The sequence below is a fragment of the Sinocyclocheilus grahami genome, unplaced genomic scaffold (genome assembly GCF_001515645.1).
Source record: "Sinocyclocheilus grahami isolate Dianchi unplaced genomic scaffold, SAMN03320097.WGS_v1.1 scaffold697.1, whole genome shotgun sequence".
Taxonomy (NCBI): domain Eukaryota; kingdom Metazoa; phylum Chordata; class Actinopteri; order Cypriniformes; family Cyprinidae; genus Sinocyclocheilus; species Sinocyclocheilus grahami.
The window spans coordinates 34,968-52,442 of NW_015505876.1; the positions used below are offsets into that span (position 1 = coordinate 34,968).

The following is a 17,475-nucleotide window of genomic DNA, read 5'->3' on the forward strand; positions in this document are numbered from 1 at the left end:
GCTCCGAAGTTCCGATCCGAATTGAACGATTTATTGATTCGTGCTCCGAAGTCCCGATCTGAATCAAACGGTTCATGATTCGTACTCCGAAGTCCCGATCTGAATCAAACGGTTCATGATTCGCGCTCAGAATTCCCGAACTGAATCAAACGGTTCATGATTTGCGCTCCGAATTCCCGATCTGAATCGAACGATTTATTGATTCGCACTCCGAAGTCCCGATCTGAATCAAACGGTTCATGATTTGCGCTCCGAATTCCCGATCTGAATCGAACGATTTATTGATTCGCACTCCGAAGTCCCGATCTGAATCAAACGGTTCATGATTCACGCTCCGAAGTCCCGATCTGAACTCAGATTCGCCTTATTTGTGTGTCATGAGCTCTTTGCTTCAGAGAGAGTATTTGATGTAACAGTTTATTTGTTTTTAGCTATTTTATTCTTAGATATTTCTATTTTGTGGGAGTAAATAAAAGATTTTTGTATAACACACTATAAAAAAGTTAGAAACGGTCACATTTAGATATGTATACATATGTAATAACAATAAGAGAGTGATGCATGAGTTCACTGATCTTTATTTATTTAGATAGATAGATAGATAGATAGATAGATAGATAGATAGATAGATAGATAGATTTCGAAGCTTCACGAAGCAGTGCTTTGAAAGTGCCCAGCAGCACTACGCTAAACATAAAGTGGATAGTGTCTAGGGTGGGAGACCAGGTAAACCACCGTAGGCTGGTGGGCCAAGCTACTATCATTGCATTATTTGTAAGGATAGATAGATAGATAGATAGATAGATAGATAGATAGATAGATAGATAGATAGATAGATAGATAGATAGATAGATAGATAGATAGATAGACGCAAATGTTTCGAAGCTTCACGAAGCAGTGCTTTGAAAGTGCCCAGCAGCACTACGCTAAACATAAAGTGGATAGTGTCTAGGGTGGGAGACCAGGTAAACCACCTTAGGCTGGTGGGCCAAGCTACTATCATTGCATTATTTGTAAGTGCCGATGGTCTCAATCCAAAATCTTTTTCCAGGCAATCCATGTTTTTAACAGGTAAACCACCTGGTAACTTTATCTTGTTTTACAGTGTTCATAATCTCACACATCTGTCACTGTCGCTCGCTGTAACGGAGTTTTATTAGTTGTTGAGGGACTGAAGTGATTTACAGTCTCTGTGTTTTGTCAAGCTGACGGATGTTTAGACAGTGACTCCATCAGATCTGGACAGTGGTCCTGCACGACGGGTTTAGTCCGAAACAAGACACATCAGCATTACATTTGTTTCCTCACGAACAACTGCATGCTGATTTGCCTTTATCTGCTGTTTAAAGTGTCACCTTGTAAAAATCTGCACTCTACGAATGTCTATGAGCTTAAAAAATATACTCAATTCATTCAAACTTGAAAAGTTTGATAAAAAAAATTTGATCTAATTAAAATTAACATTTGTTTACAGTGTATTTCGTGTTTATTAGTTTTGCAGAATTAGCTCAGCAAGTTAAAATCAAACTTTTAAGTTTGTAAGTGAAAGAAAATGAACATTTGCATGAAACAAAATCTGAGACTTTCTTTTAGTTTTATAATTTACATTGTGACATTGTTTTCATAAGCACATTCATTTACACTTCAATTCTCTGTATGTGAAAAATGTGAGAAAAAAAATCATTTTTTAGTAGTATTTCATAAATTAAGATTAAATATTTAAGTAATAAAATAATTGTACATCATGGTAGTATTTGTTTTACTGAATTACATTTATGCTGTATTTAATTATTTACTCCTTCTGGTTTTGTTTCATCATTGTGTGTGTGTGTGTGTGTGTGTGTGTGTGTGTGTGTGTTTTGCAATTTTCATTATTTTTAGAACTAAAAAAGGTGCTTTTTCGCCATTACATATCAAAGATATTCAAATGCAGTGTATATGATAAATGAGACATTGTAAAGTTGTAAGTGTATGAAGATGCATGGTGTCCTGTATGAAGTGGAGTTTCAGCACAGGTTTCTATATGTCATTTGCATCATATACTCTTTCTATAAACAGCTGAATCTCCCATCATCCCCTGGGGCACATTTGAGAGAGTCTCCAGGCAGAATCCTGTTCTGAAAATCTCTATAATTACGTGTATACATGTATGTATGTATGTATGTATATATATATATGTGTGTGTGTGTACGTGTGTTTTTGTGTGTGTGTGTGTGTGTGTGTGCGTGTATGTACCTCGTATTTATCATGTTATGGGGACCAAATGTCCCCACAAGGATAGTAATACTAGTACTAGTAAAAATACTTGTAAAAATGTCCCCATGAGGAAACAAGCTTATAAATCATACAGAATGAGTTTTTTAAAAAATGCACAAAGTTTCCTGTGAGGGGTAGGTTTAGGGGTAGGGTTGGTGTAGGGCAATAGAATATAAAGTTTGTACAGTATAAAAACCATTACGCCTATGGAACGTCCCCCATAAACCATGGAAACACAACATGCGTGTGATTGTATGTGTGTGTGTGTGTGTGTGTGTGTGTGTGTTTTACTCTATACACATTTGTGGTCATTTTTTAAATAGAGATGTTTCATATAATCCACAAAAACTCAGGAGGAAAGGACATTCAGAACTGAATTTATCTAAATATGGACTATGGATGTGCGTTTTGCTATGGCTGATGTCCCAGAGGCCTGTTTACCGGGTGAGCTTTACGGCTCTCGTCCCACAAGACAGATTGCTCTGCAAAGTGACTTTTCAAGGCTTCTGCCCAGAGTTTGGAGGGACTGTTGAGAAGATGAGAACGAGAGGGAAGGGGAGGGTCAACGACGAGAGAAAGCCAGCAGGAATGAAAGTCTGTCAATCTTGAGCGAGACTCACGTCACATCAGAGCAACTTCTGGAAAGAGAGTGTCCACTTATGCTTGAGAGGCAAAGAGACACTTCAGACTGCAAGAGGAAAAACATGGACATTACAGCATTTAGAGATGCGGCTTTTCTTTGTCTGCATGAGTGATGGAGATTGTTGAGATTTCAATGAGGCTTCATTTGATTTAAAAACTACGGAAAGAAACCGATATCCACTTGGATCAGCACCGGTGAGACCCTTTTCTTTATTTCCTTATAAATATACATTGTGTTTGAGATGTATTTATAGTTGAATGTTTAACCTCAAACCATTGGATTTTAATTTTATATTTTCCATGGGAAATTACAGTCAGATCCCCCTGCTGACTGAACCATGTGGGAAATACTGAACATAACATGATGTTACACAAGACAGAAATAAATGAGCAAACTCCTTGAATGTAAAGATCAGACGGAGTTAAACGTCTAAAGTCTGAGCTGATGAAAGAGATTCTTTTACATATTTCATTAAAGCTCTCAAACGCGGACTGACGTTCAGAAAGAATCTCGGAGCAGAGAGACGTCAGCGAACAGGAGCACAAACTCTCTCACAAAACACAGAAGAATGTTCCATTTTTAGACAGCTATGGAAAGCTTCATGCAGTGCCCGCTGATGGGCCGGCTCGCTCAGGACTTCATCTGAGAAAACTCAGCGCTGTGAGATATCTGACAGCAACTAATTACAAATGGGCTTTTCACAGTTCAAATTGCAAAACTTGGCTTAATGTATACACTGTTCAAAAAAATTTTTATTATAAAGAAATTAGTTTATTCAGCAAGAAATCTCTAAATTGGAACAATAATAATAAGCAAAATATTTTATTATTTTAAATTGTAATAATATTTCTCAATATTAGTATTTTTTTAAATGTATTTCTGATCAATTAAATGCAGCCTGAGCAGAAGAGACTTCTTTCAAAAACATTGAAAAAAAATTTTGCAAATTGGATTTCATGTTGACTTTAACTGTTTAACTATATATGCAATTTCAAATAGGTAGAGAATAATTGATTTTTTTAAATATTTTTTTAAAAGGAAAGATTCTCAGAGTTTTTTTTGGGAAAAAGTGAGGTTTTTTAAGGATTAATTAAATTTTGCTTAATGTTTTCTTTCAACTGTGATAAATAATTAAATTATTTACCAATTATATGATTTTTATTTGTAAGCCGTAATATGCTTAGGTAATCAAATTTTTTTTTATTAGGTTAAAAAATATTTTATGTATTTTAATTACATTTGTTATGTTTTTTAAAGGGGTCATATGATGCTGCTAAAAAGAACATTATTTTGTGTATTTGGTGTAATGAAATGTGTTTATGCGGTTTAGAAACACATTATTTTCCACATACTGTACATTATTGTTTCTCCTCTATGCCCCGCCTTTTTTAAACGTGTTGATTTTTACAAAGCTCATCGGTCTGAAAAGCGAGGTGTGCTGTGATTGGCCAGCTATCCAGTGCGTTGTGACTGGCCGAATACCTCAAGCGTGTGACGGAAATGTTACGCCCCTTACCATATTGTGATGCCCTGTCCAGCCGGAGCGACGAGACAAAAACATTAAAACCCATTATAAACGAGACATTTGTTGCATCCAGCGGGGACAGAATTACTGATTATAATGATTTATACTGTCTTTTTATGCGTTGCATCGCATCGCGCCACGTAGACATAAAACCATGTCTGCATTTGTGATCGGAGAAACGACAAACAATTGATTTTTTTAAATATTTTTTTAAAAGGAAAGATTCTCAGAGTTTTTTTTGGGAAAAAGTGAGGTTTTTTAAGGATTAATTAAATTTTGCTTAATGTTTTCTTTCAACTGTGATAAATAATTAAATTATTTACCAATTATATGATTTTTATTTGTAAGCCGTAATATGCTTAGGTAATCAAATTTTTTTTTATTAGGTTAATTTAGTTTTTCTATTTTGGACAAATTTCAAAAAAATATTTTATGTATTTTAATTACATTTGTTATGTTTTTTAAAGGGGTCATATGATGCTGCTAAAAATAACATTATTTTGTAAAAATTTAAATTGCATCATATGACCCCTATAAATGTAGTTTCAAAGTGCAATAATATGTATTGTTTATTATTCTAACCTAATAAATTATATTTATATTTTAAATAATTTATAATTATTGTACTTAAGTGCCTAATTATTATATTAATTATAATTTTATTACTGTAATTTTGCTTATGAAAATATGATTTTGAGTAGTGTGTATTTGTATATATGTGTGTATGTTTATGTTTATATTTATATCATAAATACATTTTGTAAATTATTATGTATTTCTTTATAATTATTATATTAATTATAATTTTATTACTGTAATTTTGCTTATGAAAATATGATTTTGAGTAGTGTGTATTTGTATATATGTGTGTATGTTTATGTTTATATTTATATCATAAATACATTTTGTAAATTATTATGTATTTCTTTATAATTATTATATTAATTATAATTTTATTACTGTAATTTTGCTTATGAAAATATGATTTTGAGTAGTGTGTATTTGTATATATGTGTGTATGTTTATGTTTATATTTATATCATAAATACATTTTGTAAATTATTATGTATTTCTTTATAATTATTATATTAATTATTTTATTATAAATCTATTTTCTATGTTCTAGCCATGGAGACCTTCCTCGATGGATATTCAAACATCACATCTGAGTCTCCCGTCAACACCAGCCTCCACCTGCTGGGGGTGCCATACCTGAAGAGGCTGGCACACCTGGACGAGTCCCTGTACCAGGAGTTCTACGTGCTGTGGATCACGCTGATGGTGATGAACACGCTCATGTTTGTAGTCGGCGTGGTCCTGAACAGCCTGGCCCTGTACGTGTTCTGCCAGCGCAGCCGCTCTCGGACCACGCCGGCCATTTACACCATAAACTTAGCGGTGGCCGACCTGCTGGTGGCGCTGTCGCTTCCGGCCCGCATCGCCCTCTACCACAGCGGCGGTGACTGCGTGGCTTGTTTCTACATGCACACGTTCAGCTACTTCGTCAACATGTACTGCAGCATTTTGTTTCTCACGAGCATCTGCGTGGATCGCTATATGGCGGTGGTGCGTTCGGCGGGAAGTCGTTGGCGGAGCCCCACGGTTGCAAAAAGCGTGAGCGTTTGCGTCTGGCTGTTCGCCGTCGTAGTCACGTACTCCCTTCAGACATCTGCGCTGGAGTTTAACAGAGCGTCTTGCTGTCGTGCCGCTGTGCTTTTCACCCTCACCGTACTGGAGTTCGTCCTGCCGCTGCTAGTAATCGCAACATTTACGATCCGCGTCGCCTGTGCGCTCACGGACGGTCGGCTCATGCCGCAGAGCTTGGGTCGGCGTGCACGTGCCGTCCGGCTACTCGTCGCTGTGCTGCTGGTGTTCACCGTGTGCTTCACGCCGTATCACGTGCGCGAGGCCGTGGTGTATTTCCAGCTAGGGGGCAGCAGAGAGCAGCATGTGGTGGCGTATCACGTGACCATCACGCTCAGCAGTCTAAACAGCTGCCTGGATCCTGTGGTTTATTGCTTTGTGCCTGATAGTTTCCGCTCTGCATTGCGGAGAGAACAGATAAAGAGATTCAGAGAGTTTTCGATGGCCATCAAGGGAAACAGGGGCAGCAAAGCTGCAGGAACCCCGAGCGCCATCGCGTACAGCGTCGCAACGCTCACGCTCACACCCTACATACTGCCAGCCAGAGACATTCCCACCTGAAATAAAACATTCACAGCCATGGAAATCTTTAGCAATCAGAAATGAGTTTCATCCTTTAAAGTGCCCCTATTATGCCATTTTTAAGGTTCCCAATATTGTTGGGGAGTCTCCTACAAAAGGTCAAAAAACGCTTTTGTTTTCTTAAAATATGCATGTAATATCACATCCTTTTCCAAAGATTCTCAAACGATTCAGTCTCTCTTTCTGTGAGCCTTCTCTGCTCTGATTGGTCAGATGGTCCAGTCTGTACGTCTACCACATACAGCACGTGTCGGAAACGATACGCTCTCATTGCCATAGTTCCGTATTTTGAATGCTCGATAGAAAATATAAACCTCTATTATTTATCATACTTACAGATTGTGATTCAGTGGAGCCAGCTGGTCCAAATAAACTGGGTACTGATTCATCTTTCAAGAGCAAACGCTTGTGAACTCACCGAGATTAGAGAAGCAGTCGTCAGTAAAATTACGGGAACGCAAAAAAAAATTGGGGATGTACTTCTGTGGTACAGTGGAAAAATTCATTTTAACCACTGATTATTTGCAGCCTCATCTTTCGGAAGTGAAAAACAAATTTACTTTCACGGTGTAGGAAACCGCGTCTTCTCGACCTGAGCAAGCTACAGTGTTTGAGGGCGGGTCAAGTTGTTTGCGTACGTAGAACATAGGTCGTCATTATGCAAATGTGTTACCCTGTGACGTGTACCTGTCACGGAAGTGGGATTCGAATTACTGACGACTCGTTTAGGCTGTTCAGAGTCGATTCTTTCTTTTGGGAAACTTTAATTCTGTCAGGACCACTATCGTCAAAATGATAGGTACTTAGCATAAAGTTTGGTTTGGCGGTATGGTTCTGCTCTAGGCAAAAACCTCCCTGCCCATCCATGCAGCCTGTCATGAATGAGCAGGGAGAGCAGCAATAATAACCCCCCTAGGGTTAACAGAACAGAACAAGGCAGATATCATTAATGTACTTAATGATATTTAAGTGTAACACTTTATTCAAGATAAAGGAGTCTGATTAGCAAGGAATATCAGAAAGCCAAGTCCTGACTGTGGCGAAAGGAGGAGCTGGGGATGGAGGAGGGTAATTTGCTCCGCAGCAAGCTGAAAAGCTGCTGAATAATACTGAATAGAGCTTATATATGAATGCCGCGATAGGTGTCGTATTCCTATAGGTAGATGTGATCAGCTGATGCAAGCTTGACTCACGTGACCTGCCAGAACTAACGCTAACGCTTAATTTATTGTGCACTTTCGTCTTTACAACTTTGCAGATTGTTTACATTCACATACAGCTACATTACAGACTGCATGAAACGCAATATTTGAAATGGCATATTAGGGGCACTTTAAGAAAGAAAAATCACATTCCTTAAAATAAAGGTTCTTTATGGGTATTTATGGTTCACTGAGAGCAAATGGAGACTCTAGATCAATGTTTCTCAACCAGGGACTGGACCCACTAAAAGGTCTCAAGATGATTTAAAATAAGACACAACAAGCTATATTTTTATTATTTTAATTAGTTCCCTCAACAACTGGTATTTTATTTAAAAATCAGCATTCGATCTTGGAAAACCTCCATATATTTTAAAAAATTTTAAGTTTTAAAAGTGATTTTTTTAAAAGTATTTATTTATTCATTCATTTATTCATTTTTAAGAGCTGGAAAAGTGATGGCAATTTTTATAATAGAAATGTTACTACTTATGTCAATAAAAATTGCTACTTGAGTAAAAAAAACAAGTAAAAATAAAATCAAGTGTAAACATTCAGTTATTGAAACTTCTGGAATTACTGAATTTAATTATTTTAATTAAATTCATAAATGATCATAATTATTTGATTTACATAAAATAGTTTATGTAAATAAATATATATATATTTTTAATGGTTTATGTAAAAAATAAACATTTAAAAAATATATATAAAATAAAATTTATTTTATATAAATAAAAAAAATTCAAAAAAATAAATAAATATTTCTGCAAAAGTACCAGTCAGAAATATCTTGAGGAGCCTTCAAATATGATCTTTGACAAAGGCGGGCCGTGGAGTCAAAGAGGTTGAGAAACACTGCTCTAAAGTGTCCAAAGAGATTTCAAATATTTCTCATCAAATTTTTCCAAATTCGAACTATACCTTTGTATTGTCACTTTGTCAACTATGACTCATTTGTCTCTATTTTAGGATAAATACAGTATTAACTGAGAACACTTCTGAGTATGGAAGAGAAACTTTGGAGCACTAAAATTATGCTCTGACATTTTTCCTGAATAAAATGTATGTCATCAGACAGAAATGCATATATGGGGAAGTGACGTGGTCCGAGCCGCTGGTCTACATACCGTTTTAATGGCAGTTGTTTTTGTTATATGGACTCCCATACCGTACACGGAGCTCTCATACAGGCGGTTTATTTTGCTCCACTTGTGATTTAATGGAGGTGTTGGCTCATGTGTTTATGTGTGAAGACCACACTGAGTCCATGACACACTTACAGAGACCTGCACGAGCTGGAAACCACTTTTACACATAAACATCTTTACAACTGAAGATAAACCTCTTTTTATGATCTGTTTAAACCACTTGTGGATTTCTGTCAAAACAAATGGGTCCGATGTCTGTCCAGAAACTGTTTATACTCCTAATTTAATTATTATATATATATATATATATATATATATATATATATAGGCCTATATGATTGTGGTAATTATTGAATTGTTGAATATATCGAATTGTTTTTTTTTTCTTTCAGGAGAATACACCGTTTTAGACATAAACAAAATAATTATAATTACAATTTTATATATATATATACATACAATGCAATATATATCCTGTTTTTATATATGTATATCTGTTTAATTTCTATAATTCCATTATGTCTTAATGTCATATTATTGATGACTACTATTCTAAATTGTGGAAAATATTGTAAATAAAATAATAATACAAAAATATTCAATATAAAGAATGTAAACATTTTTATTAATATGTTCAAATGATATAAATTGAGAAATGATGTTTACAATATTTAACACTTTTTACATGTATCATCAGAATTTTTCCAACAATTTATTAATTTAAGAATATTTTATAAAAATATATATATTTTGTAGTTTTAATGAATATTTGTCTTCAGTTCTTAAAAGTGGACATCTGTTGACTGTGAGACACTAAATTTACCACAAGAGGGCCACATTTCCTTCAAAATGTAAATAATGTAAAACTGATTTGTGGATCAAGGCTATAAAGATGTTGCTTTAAAATAATGTACATACTGTCCTGATGTCAAATAATGTCGAAAATAAACACAATAATAAGCATACTAGTTATCTGTCACCTGTTTAATGTGTTGTTTTTAAAGTCTACTTTTTATTTGTGGTTTGTTTTTAAAGTTAAACCCATTAACATACAGTGTTGGGAAGGTTACTTTGGAAATGTCAATCTGAGTCACCCTATTTAGAATTTAATAACTGTTTCAATTAATGTAACGGATTACATTTTTGAATCCTTTTCTAAATGTCTAACGAATGTTTTCAGCTGTTCATCAGTTGATCAACTCTCAGACAGGTTGTAGCCTGAAGCTTTCAGCAGAATGTGGATTGAGGTTTGGCAGACAAAGAGAACCAATCAAAAGCATCAGAATAGCATTGCTTTACTAAACGGCCTTTAAATGGCAGGAGGTGTGCACATCAAAAACAGGCAGAGCAACAAATTACAACATATCCTAGCTTTTTACAGAAAATATTTAGATGTGTCACAAATTCGGTCCATGGACTTCTGTTCATTCACCACCAGAGGTCACCCTTTCCATTACATTGACTCTCGCACAACACAAACTGTTGCATAGCACCCCAGACTACATATCCCATCATTCATTGCACGGTTTGCACACTGCACTGATTGCACTCATTGCACACAGCTGTTTCTTATCACCTCACTCACTATATAACTCCTTTGTAATTGTTAACATTTCCATAAGTAACTGTAATTACACATTTTTCTCAGTAACTGTAACAGATTACAGTTACAGGATACACTTTATTTTAAGTTTTATTATAATAAATTTAATTTTACTATTGTAATAACAATTAATTATGCATAATTACAAGCAAGTAACCCTAAGCCAGACCCTAACCCTAACCATATAGTAAGTACATGTAGTTAATTAATATTATTCAGTACTTAAATGTATAATTACACTGTAACAAGGACACCTTAAAATAAAGTGTAACACAGTTACATTTATTTTGTAATTAAATTACGTAACACCGTTACATGTAACTAGTTACTCCCCAACAGTGTTCAGATATAAGTTTCTAAAGTGTTTTGTACCTCATAACAAACTTACTGAACAGTCATATATATATACAGTATATATATATGAGATCATGTTGAAGTCATCTATTAATTGAATACACACAGTAAACAGATGGAAAAAAACTTTCATACTTTAGATTTTAGTTTTCAAACATGGTTTACAACTTAGAGATATTGGTAACAATTTACAATAATCGTCCATTTGTTAAAACTACATTAGTTGGCATGAACTAACAATTAAAAACACTCCTAAATAATTTATTAATCTTAGTCTATGTTAATTTTAACATTTACTAATACGTCATTAAATCAAAAGTTGTCTAATAATATTATTTAGTTGACCTTTAAGTAAATTTTTTAAGTAAATTTTTATTTAAAACTATTTATTATTTCATTTATAGTTTTATTACTGATTAAAAATGTATTTTTTATTAAAGGGGTCATATGATGCTGCTAAAAAGAACATTATTTTGTGTATTTGGTGTAATGAAATGTGTTTATGCGGTTTAAGGTTAAAAAAACACATTATTTTCCACATACTGTACATTATTGTTTCTCCTCTATGCCCCGCCTTTCTGAAACGCGTCGATTTTTACAAAGCTCATCGTTCTGAAAAGCGAGGTGTGCTCTGATTGGCCAGCTGAAAAGCGAGGTGTGCTGTGATTGGCCAAATACCTCAAGCGTGTGACGAAATGTTACTACCCTTACCATATTGTGATGCCGTGTCCTGGAGCGAAGAGACAAAAAAATATTAAAAATATACTAAATATACTAAACATTAAAAATATACAATACTACAAGGAGAATCAAAGTTACGCCTTCTTTCTTTGCGTGAACATTTGGGCGGCGTTATGCAAATCTTCCCACATCATGACTAAGACATGACAAAAGGAGGCGGGCGTGGACGAGTATCTCTTTGGATTTGAGACTTTAGTCTTTCTGTCACAGTCTTCAGCGGGTGTGCCCAGGAGGGCCACCAGATGACTGTGTTCTGGGAGCACATGTCTTGTGTTGTGTTTGTCTGTTGCCATGTGCTCTCTCCTGTCGATTGTCTTGCCCCTCCCATCTTGTTACCTCGTTATTGTTTAAGTTGCTCCACCTGTGTCTCCCTCGTTAGCCTCCTCGTTTGGTTCCTATTTATTCTCCTGGTGTCTGTCATCCTGTGCTGATCCGTCATTTCTCATTGTGTGTGTTTCGTGTCTGCATGTGGTGCAGCTTTAGGCCTGCCTGTCTGTTTTTCCCCATCGGGGTGGTTTGAGTTTGTTTTTGTTTCATTTTTATTAAAATAAATAACCATTTCTCCTGCAATTGAGTCCTCGCTTCATCTCCCCGCACTGTGACACTTTCCAACTTTAGGGATCTTATCTATGCACGAAAAAGAGAAAGGAAAACTTGAAATCGCATCATATGACCCCTTTAATACATTTATTATTTAATGGGCCTGAGCTAACATGAATTAACAATGAACAGTTTATTTTTCACTATCGTTAATAAAGATGGATGAATAATGTAACAGATATATTGCTCACTGTTAAAGTTCTATGTAACGCTAACTAACGGGACCTCATTGTAAACCATTACCAAAATGTTTAATATTTTATGCATAAAGAAGATGAATCTTCCTTGCAGGTTGAAGGATTTCAGACACTTTACACCCAGAAACTCTTTTGTGTGTCACAGCAGGTGAGTCATTTAAAGTGTAAAGTACTAGTAGTACTGATATTTCTAGTACTGGTTAAACTGGTTTCACACTCTGTGACCTCTAACACAATTGTTTTCACATGCAACCTACCCATTCCACCCTTAACCTGACCCGTATCCCACCTCAACAGCAGCAAAAGTGTTTTGCAATTCAGCCTGAACACAAGAGGTACACTGTACCTATCAATTCATTATTTTATTATTAAACACCTAATATAAAATGGGACCAAAGTTGTTATTATATATGTAAAAAAACACTAAAGATTCATGCAAAAACAGAAAAGCTCTATCGTACCTTGTCGGAGACTAAAAACTACAAACTACTATTCCCTTCTGTTTTTATTGTCTTATTTCTATTGTGTTCCACACACACAGTCATGATTACTTGTAGTGATGATCTCCATACTGAGGTGCAAATAATTATGAATAAGTATAATAGTATGTTACATTAATTGAACTGTAAGTACTATTTATTTACTTCTGCCTTTTTGTTGTCTTTTTCTCAAACCCTTGTGAGGGTAAAATGGGTTTCTCACTCTACTGTACTTTTCAGTCTAGAAATTGAGATTCAAAAGACGAACAAGGCAAGCAAAATCGAACTTTGACCGATTTTATGACCGTGAAACTCAACTAGATGATGAAACAGTGAATTTTCCTTGGATGATTCAGAAGACAAGTCAAAATTGAGTAAACGTAAATTTCATAAGCTCTCATGAATTTCATATTTTAGTCTTCAACAAGCAACAATAAAGTTTTTTTTATACATATATATATCTGGCACTAGTGTTTTTCAAAGTGTTGATATTTGGCAAACTGCATGGAAACCAATGAGGGTCAATATGATGCCAATTTTGTACAGCCTACCAAAACACATCTATTTGTTGAAATTTTGCATGCACACTCATGACCCTAAACTAGAAAAAGTCACCAAATGTCAAAAAGAAATAAATAATTTTTTGTATCAGTATTTTGAGCATTATAAAAAATCAAGTATGAGTCAAATTGACCCCAACACAAAGGGAGGGTTAAGCATATCTGCATCGTGTAAAGTTGAATTGCTTGTAAAACAAACTTTATCAAGTTTTATGAGCAAAATTTAAAAAAAAAAAATTTGCAAACAACTGAATAAACTGTGTTACATAAACATTTAAGTATTCAAAAACCACCCTACAAACCTGTTTGTTTATGTTATTTCTGAAGGTTTTCCTTCCTTTATTTTGATCGTTCGTGGTGTGTTTTGTTCTCCTGAGCTCATTTTGAGCCTTTTCAATAAGGTTACAACAATGCCACAGGCAGATTTACTCTACATTTAGCAAAGACTTGTTTTTTTCTTGGGACTAAATCAGAAGGGCTCTTATCCCAGTTAAAGCAGAACATGTGGACAGAATTGTCTTAAAAGAGTTTCAAGAGAGCGATCAACCACTAATTAAAAAGTCAATAAGATCAATTTTCTGAAGTTTTAGGCAAACGTAGAGTAGAAAACCAATACTTTCACTGTGTCCAAAAAGTTCAGGAGAGTCCTTCTTCCAAAACCTTGGTACACTTTTTAATCTTTATTCACCGAAAATCTTCCCTTTTGCAGCTGCTCTCAAATCTCATTCACACACATTCAAGTATGGCACACATTCAATTTGGTTTGATGTCGATAACAGTTGGTTACAAGACACACGAGGACCAAACTGGTGCAATTTTGGTTAAATTCCTGAAATACAGTAAGATCTGTGTTTAACACAATCTCAAGAAATGTCCATGTTGCATTCTACAACATAAAATACATCAGTTTTTAAAGCTTTTGCTTGTCGGTAGTTTCTGGAAAAAAGAGAAGGATAATCATGTTTCCACTTCATGACAGCATTAGGGAAAACACTTTTTTTCTTTGGTTAAGATCTTTCTAATATAAAAGTTATTACATTTTTATCCCTGAGTGAAAGGCCACCAACAGTAAGATCAGGAAGAGAACCAATTACAGGTTTATCTTTTCATTTTTTATGGTTTCATTTTTGATAATGTGAAGTAGTTTTGGGGAAATGCAACCAGTGAGTTTTAGGGTACGATGTACTAAAAACATTTTTTCGTTGCATTTCTGAAAGGTTTCGCCTATGGAATACAACATTGTCAAAACGATAACCGTTCACCCATATCTGCGAAAATGACTGAAATCACCGTATTATGCATGCCAGGCCAGTAGTTGGCGATGCCACTTTTGCTGTGTCTGAAATGAAATACTTCCCTACTAGTAGGAGAGGATTTATGAACGGCAGTGAAGCATGCAACTGACACTGGTAGGTCACATGACAGTGACAATGTGGCAGATGTAGCATGTCTGAATTTCATTCGTACTACCCATATACAGTACATAGCCTACTATATAGAACTTACTTTTTTAACAAATTTTAAGTAAATTCAATTTCAAATGTAGTATGCTATTTCGGACGCACTGTAATGTATGTAAAGAACCACTACGCACCTGCACACATACCTATAGACTTAACACAAATTTGCTTTTTTGTAGTTTGTAGACGACAATGATATAATTTTCAAAAACTTGCACTTTGCGTTTTAATGCTGCCAAAATGGCTCTGTTGTGTAAATTAATGGCCAAAACGTTTTTAGTTGAAAACAGTTTTGTATAAGTGCCCCCTTAAATATTTTTGAAAATACATTTATGGCAACAATATCAACAAATGTTTAGACAACACCGTTAAAAATAGAAAACTTTTTATGGCATTTTGACATTCATTTACATGACAACGCCGTTTGGGGGGCCTGAAAATGCAAACTTTTGAAAACAGGTTTGAAAAATGAAAAACACGTATTTGTGAAAACGCTGATGTCATGCGTATTACGTTTTTGCTAGTGTTTCTTTACAAAGCAGCATCGCCAACTACTGGCCTGCCATGCCACAGATATGTATAGGTAGATGCCTCATTTGACAGCTCCAAGCACGTAGACGTGTCCGCCAATCTTGCAACGGTCAACTTGACATCATTCACCATAATAATGAATGAATATTGCCGATATTTAAATTCCCGAAGAAACGGGATAACCTTTCACAGGTGAGAATGCGAGAGAGGGGTGGAACCATAGGTATGTAAGGACTGCGGCATCTTTGAATATTCATTAACTATTACGGTGAATGAAGTCAAGTTGACCCTTCCAATATGGCAGACGGCTTACGTATAGCGGCCCATAGAAACAGTCGCTAATGAGGTATCAACCATAGACTGTATAAAAACATGGATGTAGTGTCCGTGACGTCACCCATAGGTTTCTGAAGAGCTTTTTTGAAGCCCAAAGTGGGCGGAGCCGGCCGTCGCCATCTTGGCAGCACGTCACTCCCGGATAATCGAAAATGGGCAAATAGGCAGGACATGGGTGGAGCTGGTTGCTGAATACAATAGCCTAAATGAACGGCGAAAACGAATAAAAGTTTAATTTTTTTAACGATGTCATGTAACCGCCCCTTAAATATTTTTGAAGATATTTATGCCAAGAATATGAACAAATTCAGTGTAATTTTACGCCCTTACGTTAAAAGTAAGCTGGACAAGTATGGGATTACATCTCTGCCACAATTCTGCGCGCGAAAGATCATATTTTGAGCGCTCAAAAGTGCGTTTTGCACATGCACGAACTGAGTTTTGTGGAGAAAATGTTTGTCTCGCAAAGAAGAAAGTATTTCGAGCGCACGAAAATCAATTTTGCATTTAAAATAAGTTTTTGGATGTGTGCAGACCTTCTCTTTTGTGAGTGCAACGTTTCACTAGCTTACTCACCTGATGCCCGCCCTCTCTAAATGCCCATGGCTAGCGGGCCGCGATCCCAGCGAGCGGAGCGGAACACGCCGGCCTGTTTGTGTCGCGCTGCTGGATGACCCGCCTTCCTCCAGACATCCATCAGCGCCGAAAGACCGAAGCCTGCACAACATCTCCCCCGAGTCTCTATTACAACAGCTTGATTTAGTCCTCACACTCGGACAATAAAAACAACAAATGGCCCTCAGGACCAATATAAGAAATAATGGTCTGAACTTCTTGGATGAATTAATAAACACAGCTGGGTTTAACTGAGCAGGTGATTAGGGTAAAATCGAGAGATGACTCAACTAAACGAGACGAGATCAATTTAAAGTTAAACAGATGTCTTCCAGAAAGCAATGAGCATATATTGAGCAAATATAAACGTTTGCTTAAATTCTTGTTTGTTTGTTTTTAATCTTTATTTAGTTTTCAAATAAGGCAAACATTTAAACACACGTGAGGCCCAATTTTGAATGTCTATTATTAAAAAAAAACCTATTAAAATTGTATTTTAAATTTAATTTAGTAACTTATAAACTTGTGTAATGTCTCCTTGATGATTGCAATTAATATATAGATATAGATATATACGCTGGTCAAAACAACCCAATAGCTGGGTCAAAACAACCCAATAGCTGGGTTTGTCCCTTTTTAACCCAGCGCTGGGTCATATTTAACCCAGCATTTTTTAGAGTGTGTGTTTGATTGACAGCTGATGGTGTGGCACACACAGGTCATGCCCACAGGCCCGTCAGAAGAAATTAGGACAGAGTTTTATTGAACGCGATATATTGATCATAGTTATTAAGTATTCTGCACTGTATGAGATGTGTAGTGAGTAAATATAAATACAAATAAATTATTATTACATTTTGTGTATTTTATATTATGTATTTATTTTTAGTCACCTTATGTGCTTGTCAAATTTTTTATATTTTTTTATATTACTGTTTAGGTTAGGTTTTTATACGTTTTATTATATATATATATATATATATATATACAGTGGGT

The 17,475-nt window shown here is 35.5% G+C and overlaps 1 protein-coding gene across 1 annotated transcript; it reads left to right on the forward strand.

Moving 5' to 3' along the window:
• Positions 1-5,552: 5,552 nt before the first annotated feature.
• LOC107559748 (G-protein coupled receptor 20) lies at positions 5,553-6,641 on the forward strand. The gene has a single exon (XM_016243685.1). The coding sequence runs from the start codon at positions 5,553-5,555 to the stop codon at positions 6,627-6,629; it is 1,077 nt and encodes a 358-aa protein (XP_016099171.1). The 3' UTR covers positions 6,630-6,641.
• The last annotated feature ends 10,834 nt before the right edge of the window (positions 6,642-17,475 follow it).

Bases quoted from the DNA above. Each gene is read 5' to 3' on its own strand.
- LOC107559748 (XM_016243685.1), top strand. From the start codon at position 5,553: ATGGAGACCTTCCTCGATGGATATTCAAACATCACATCTGAGTCTCCC.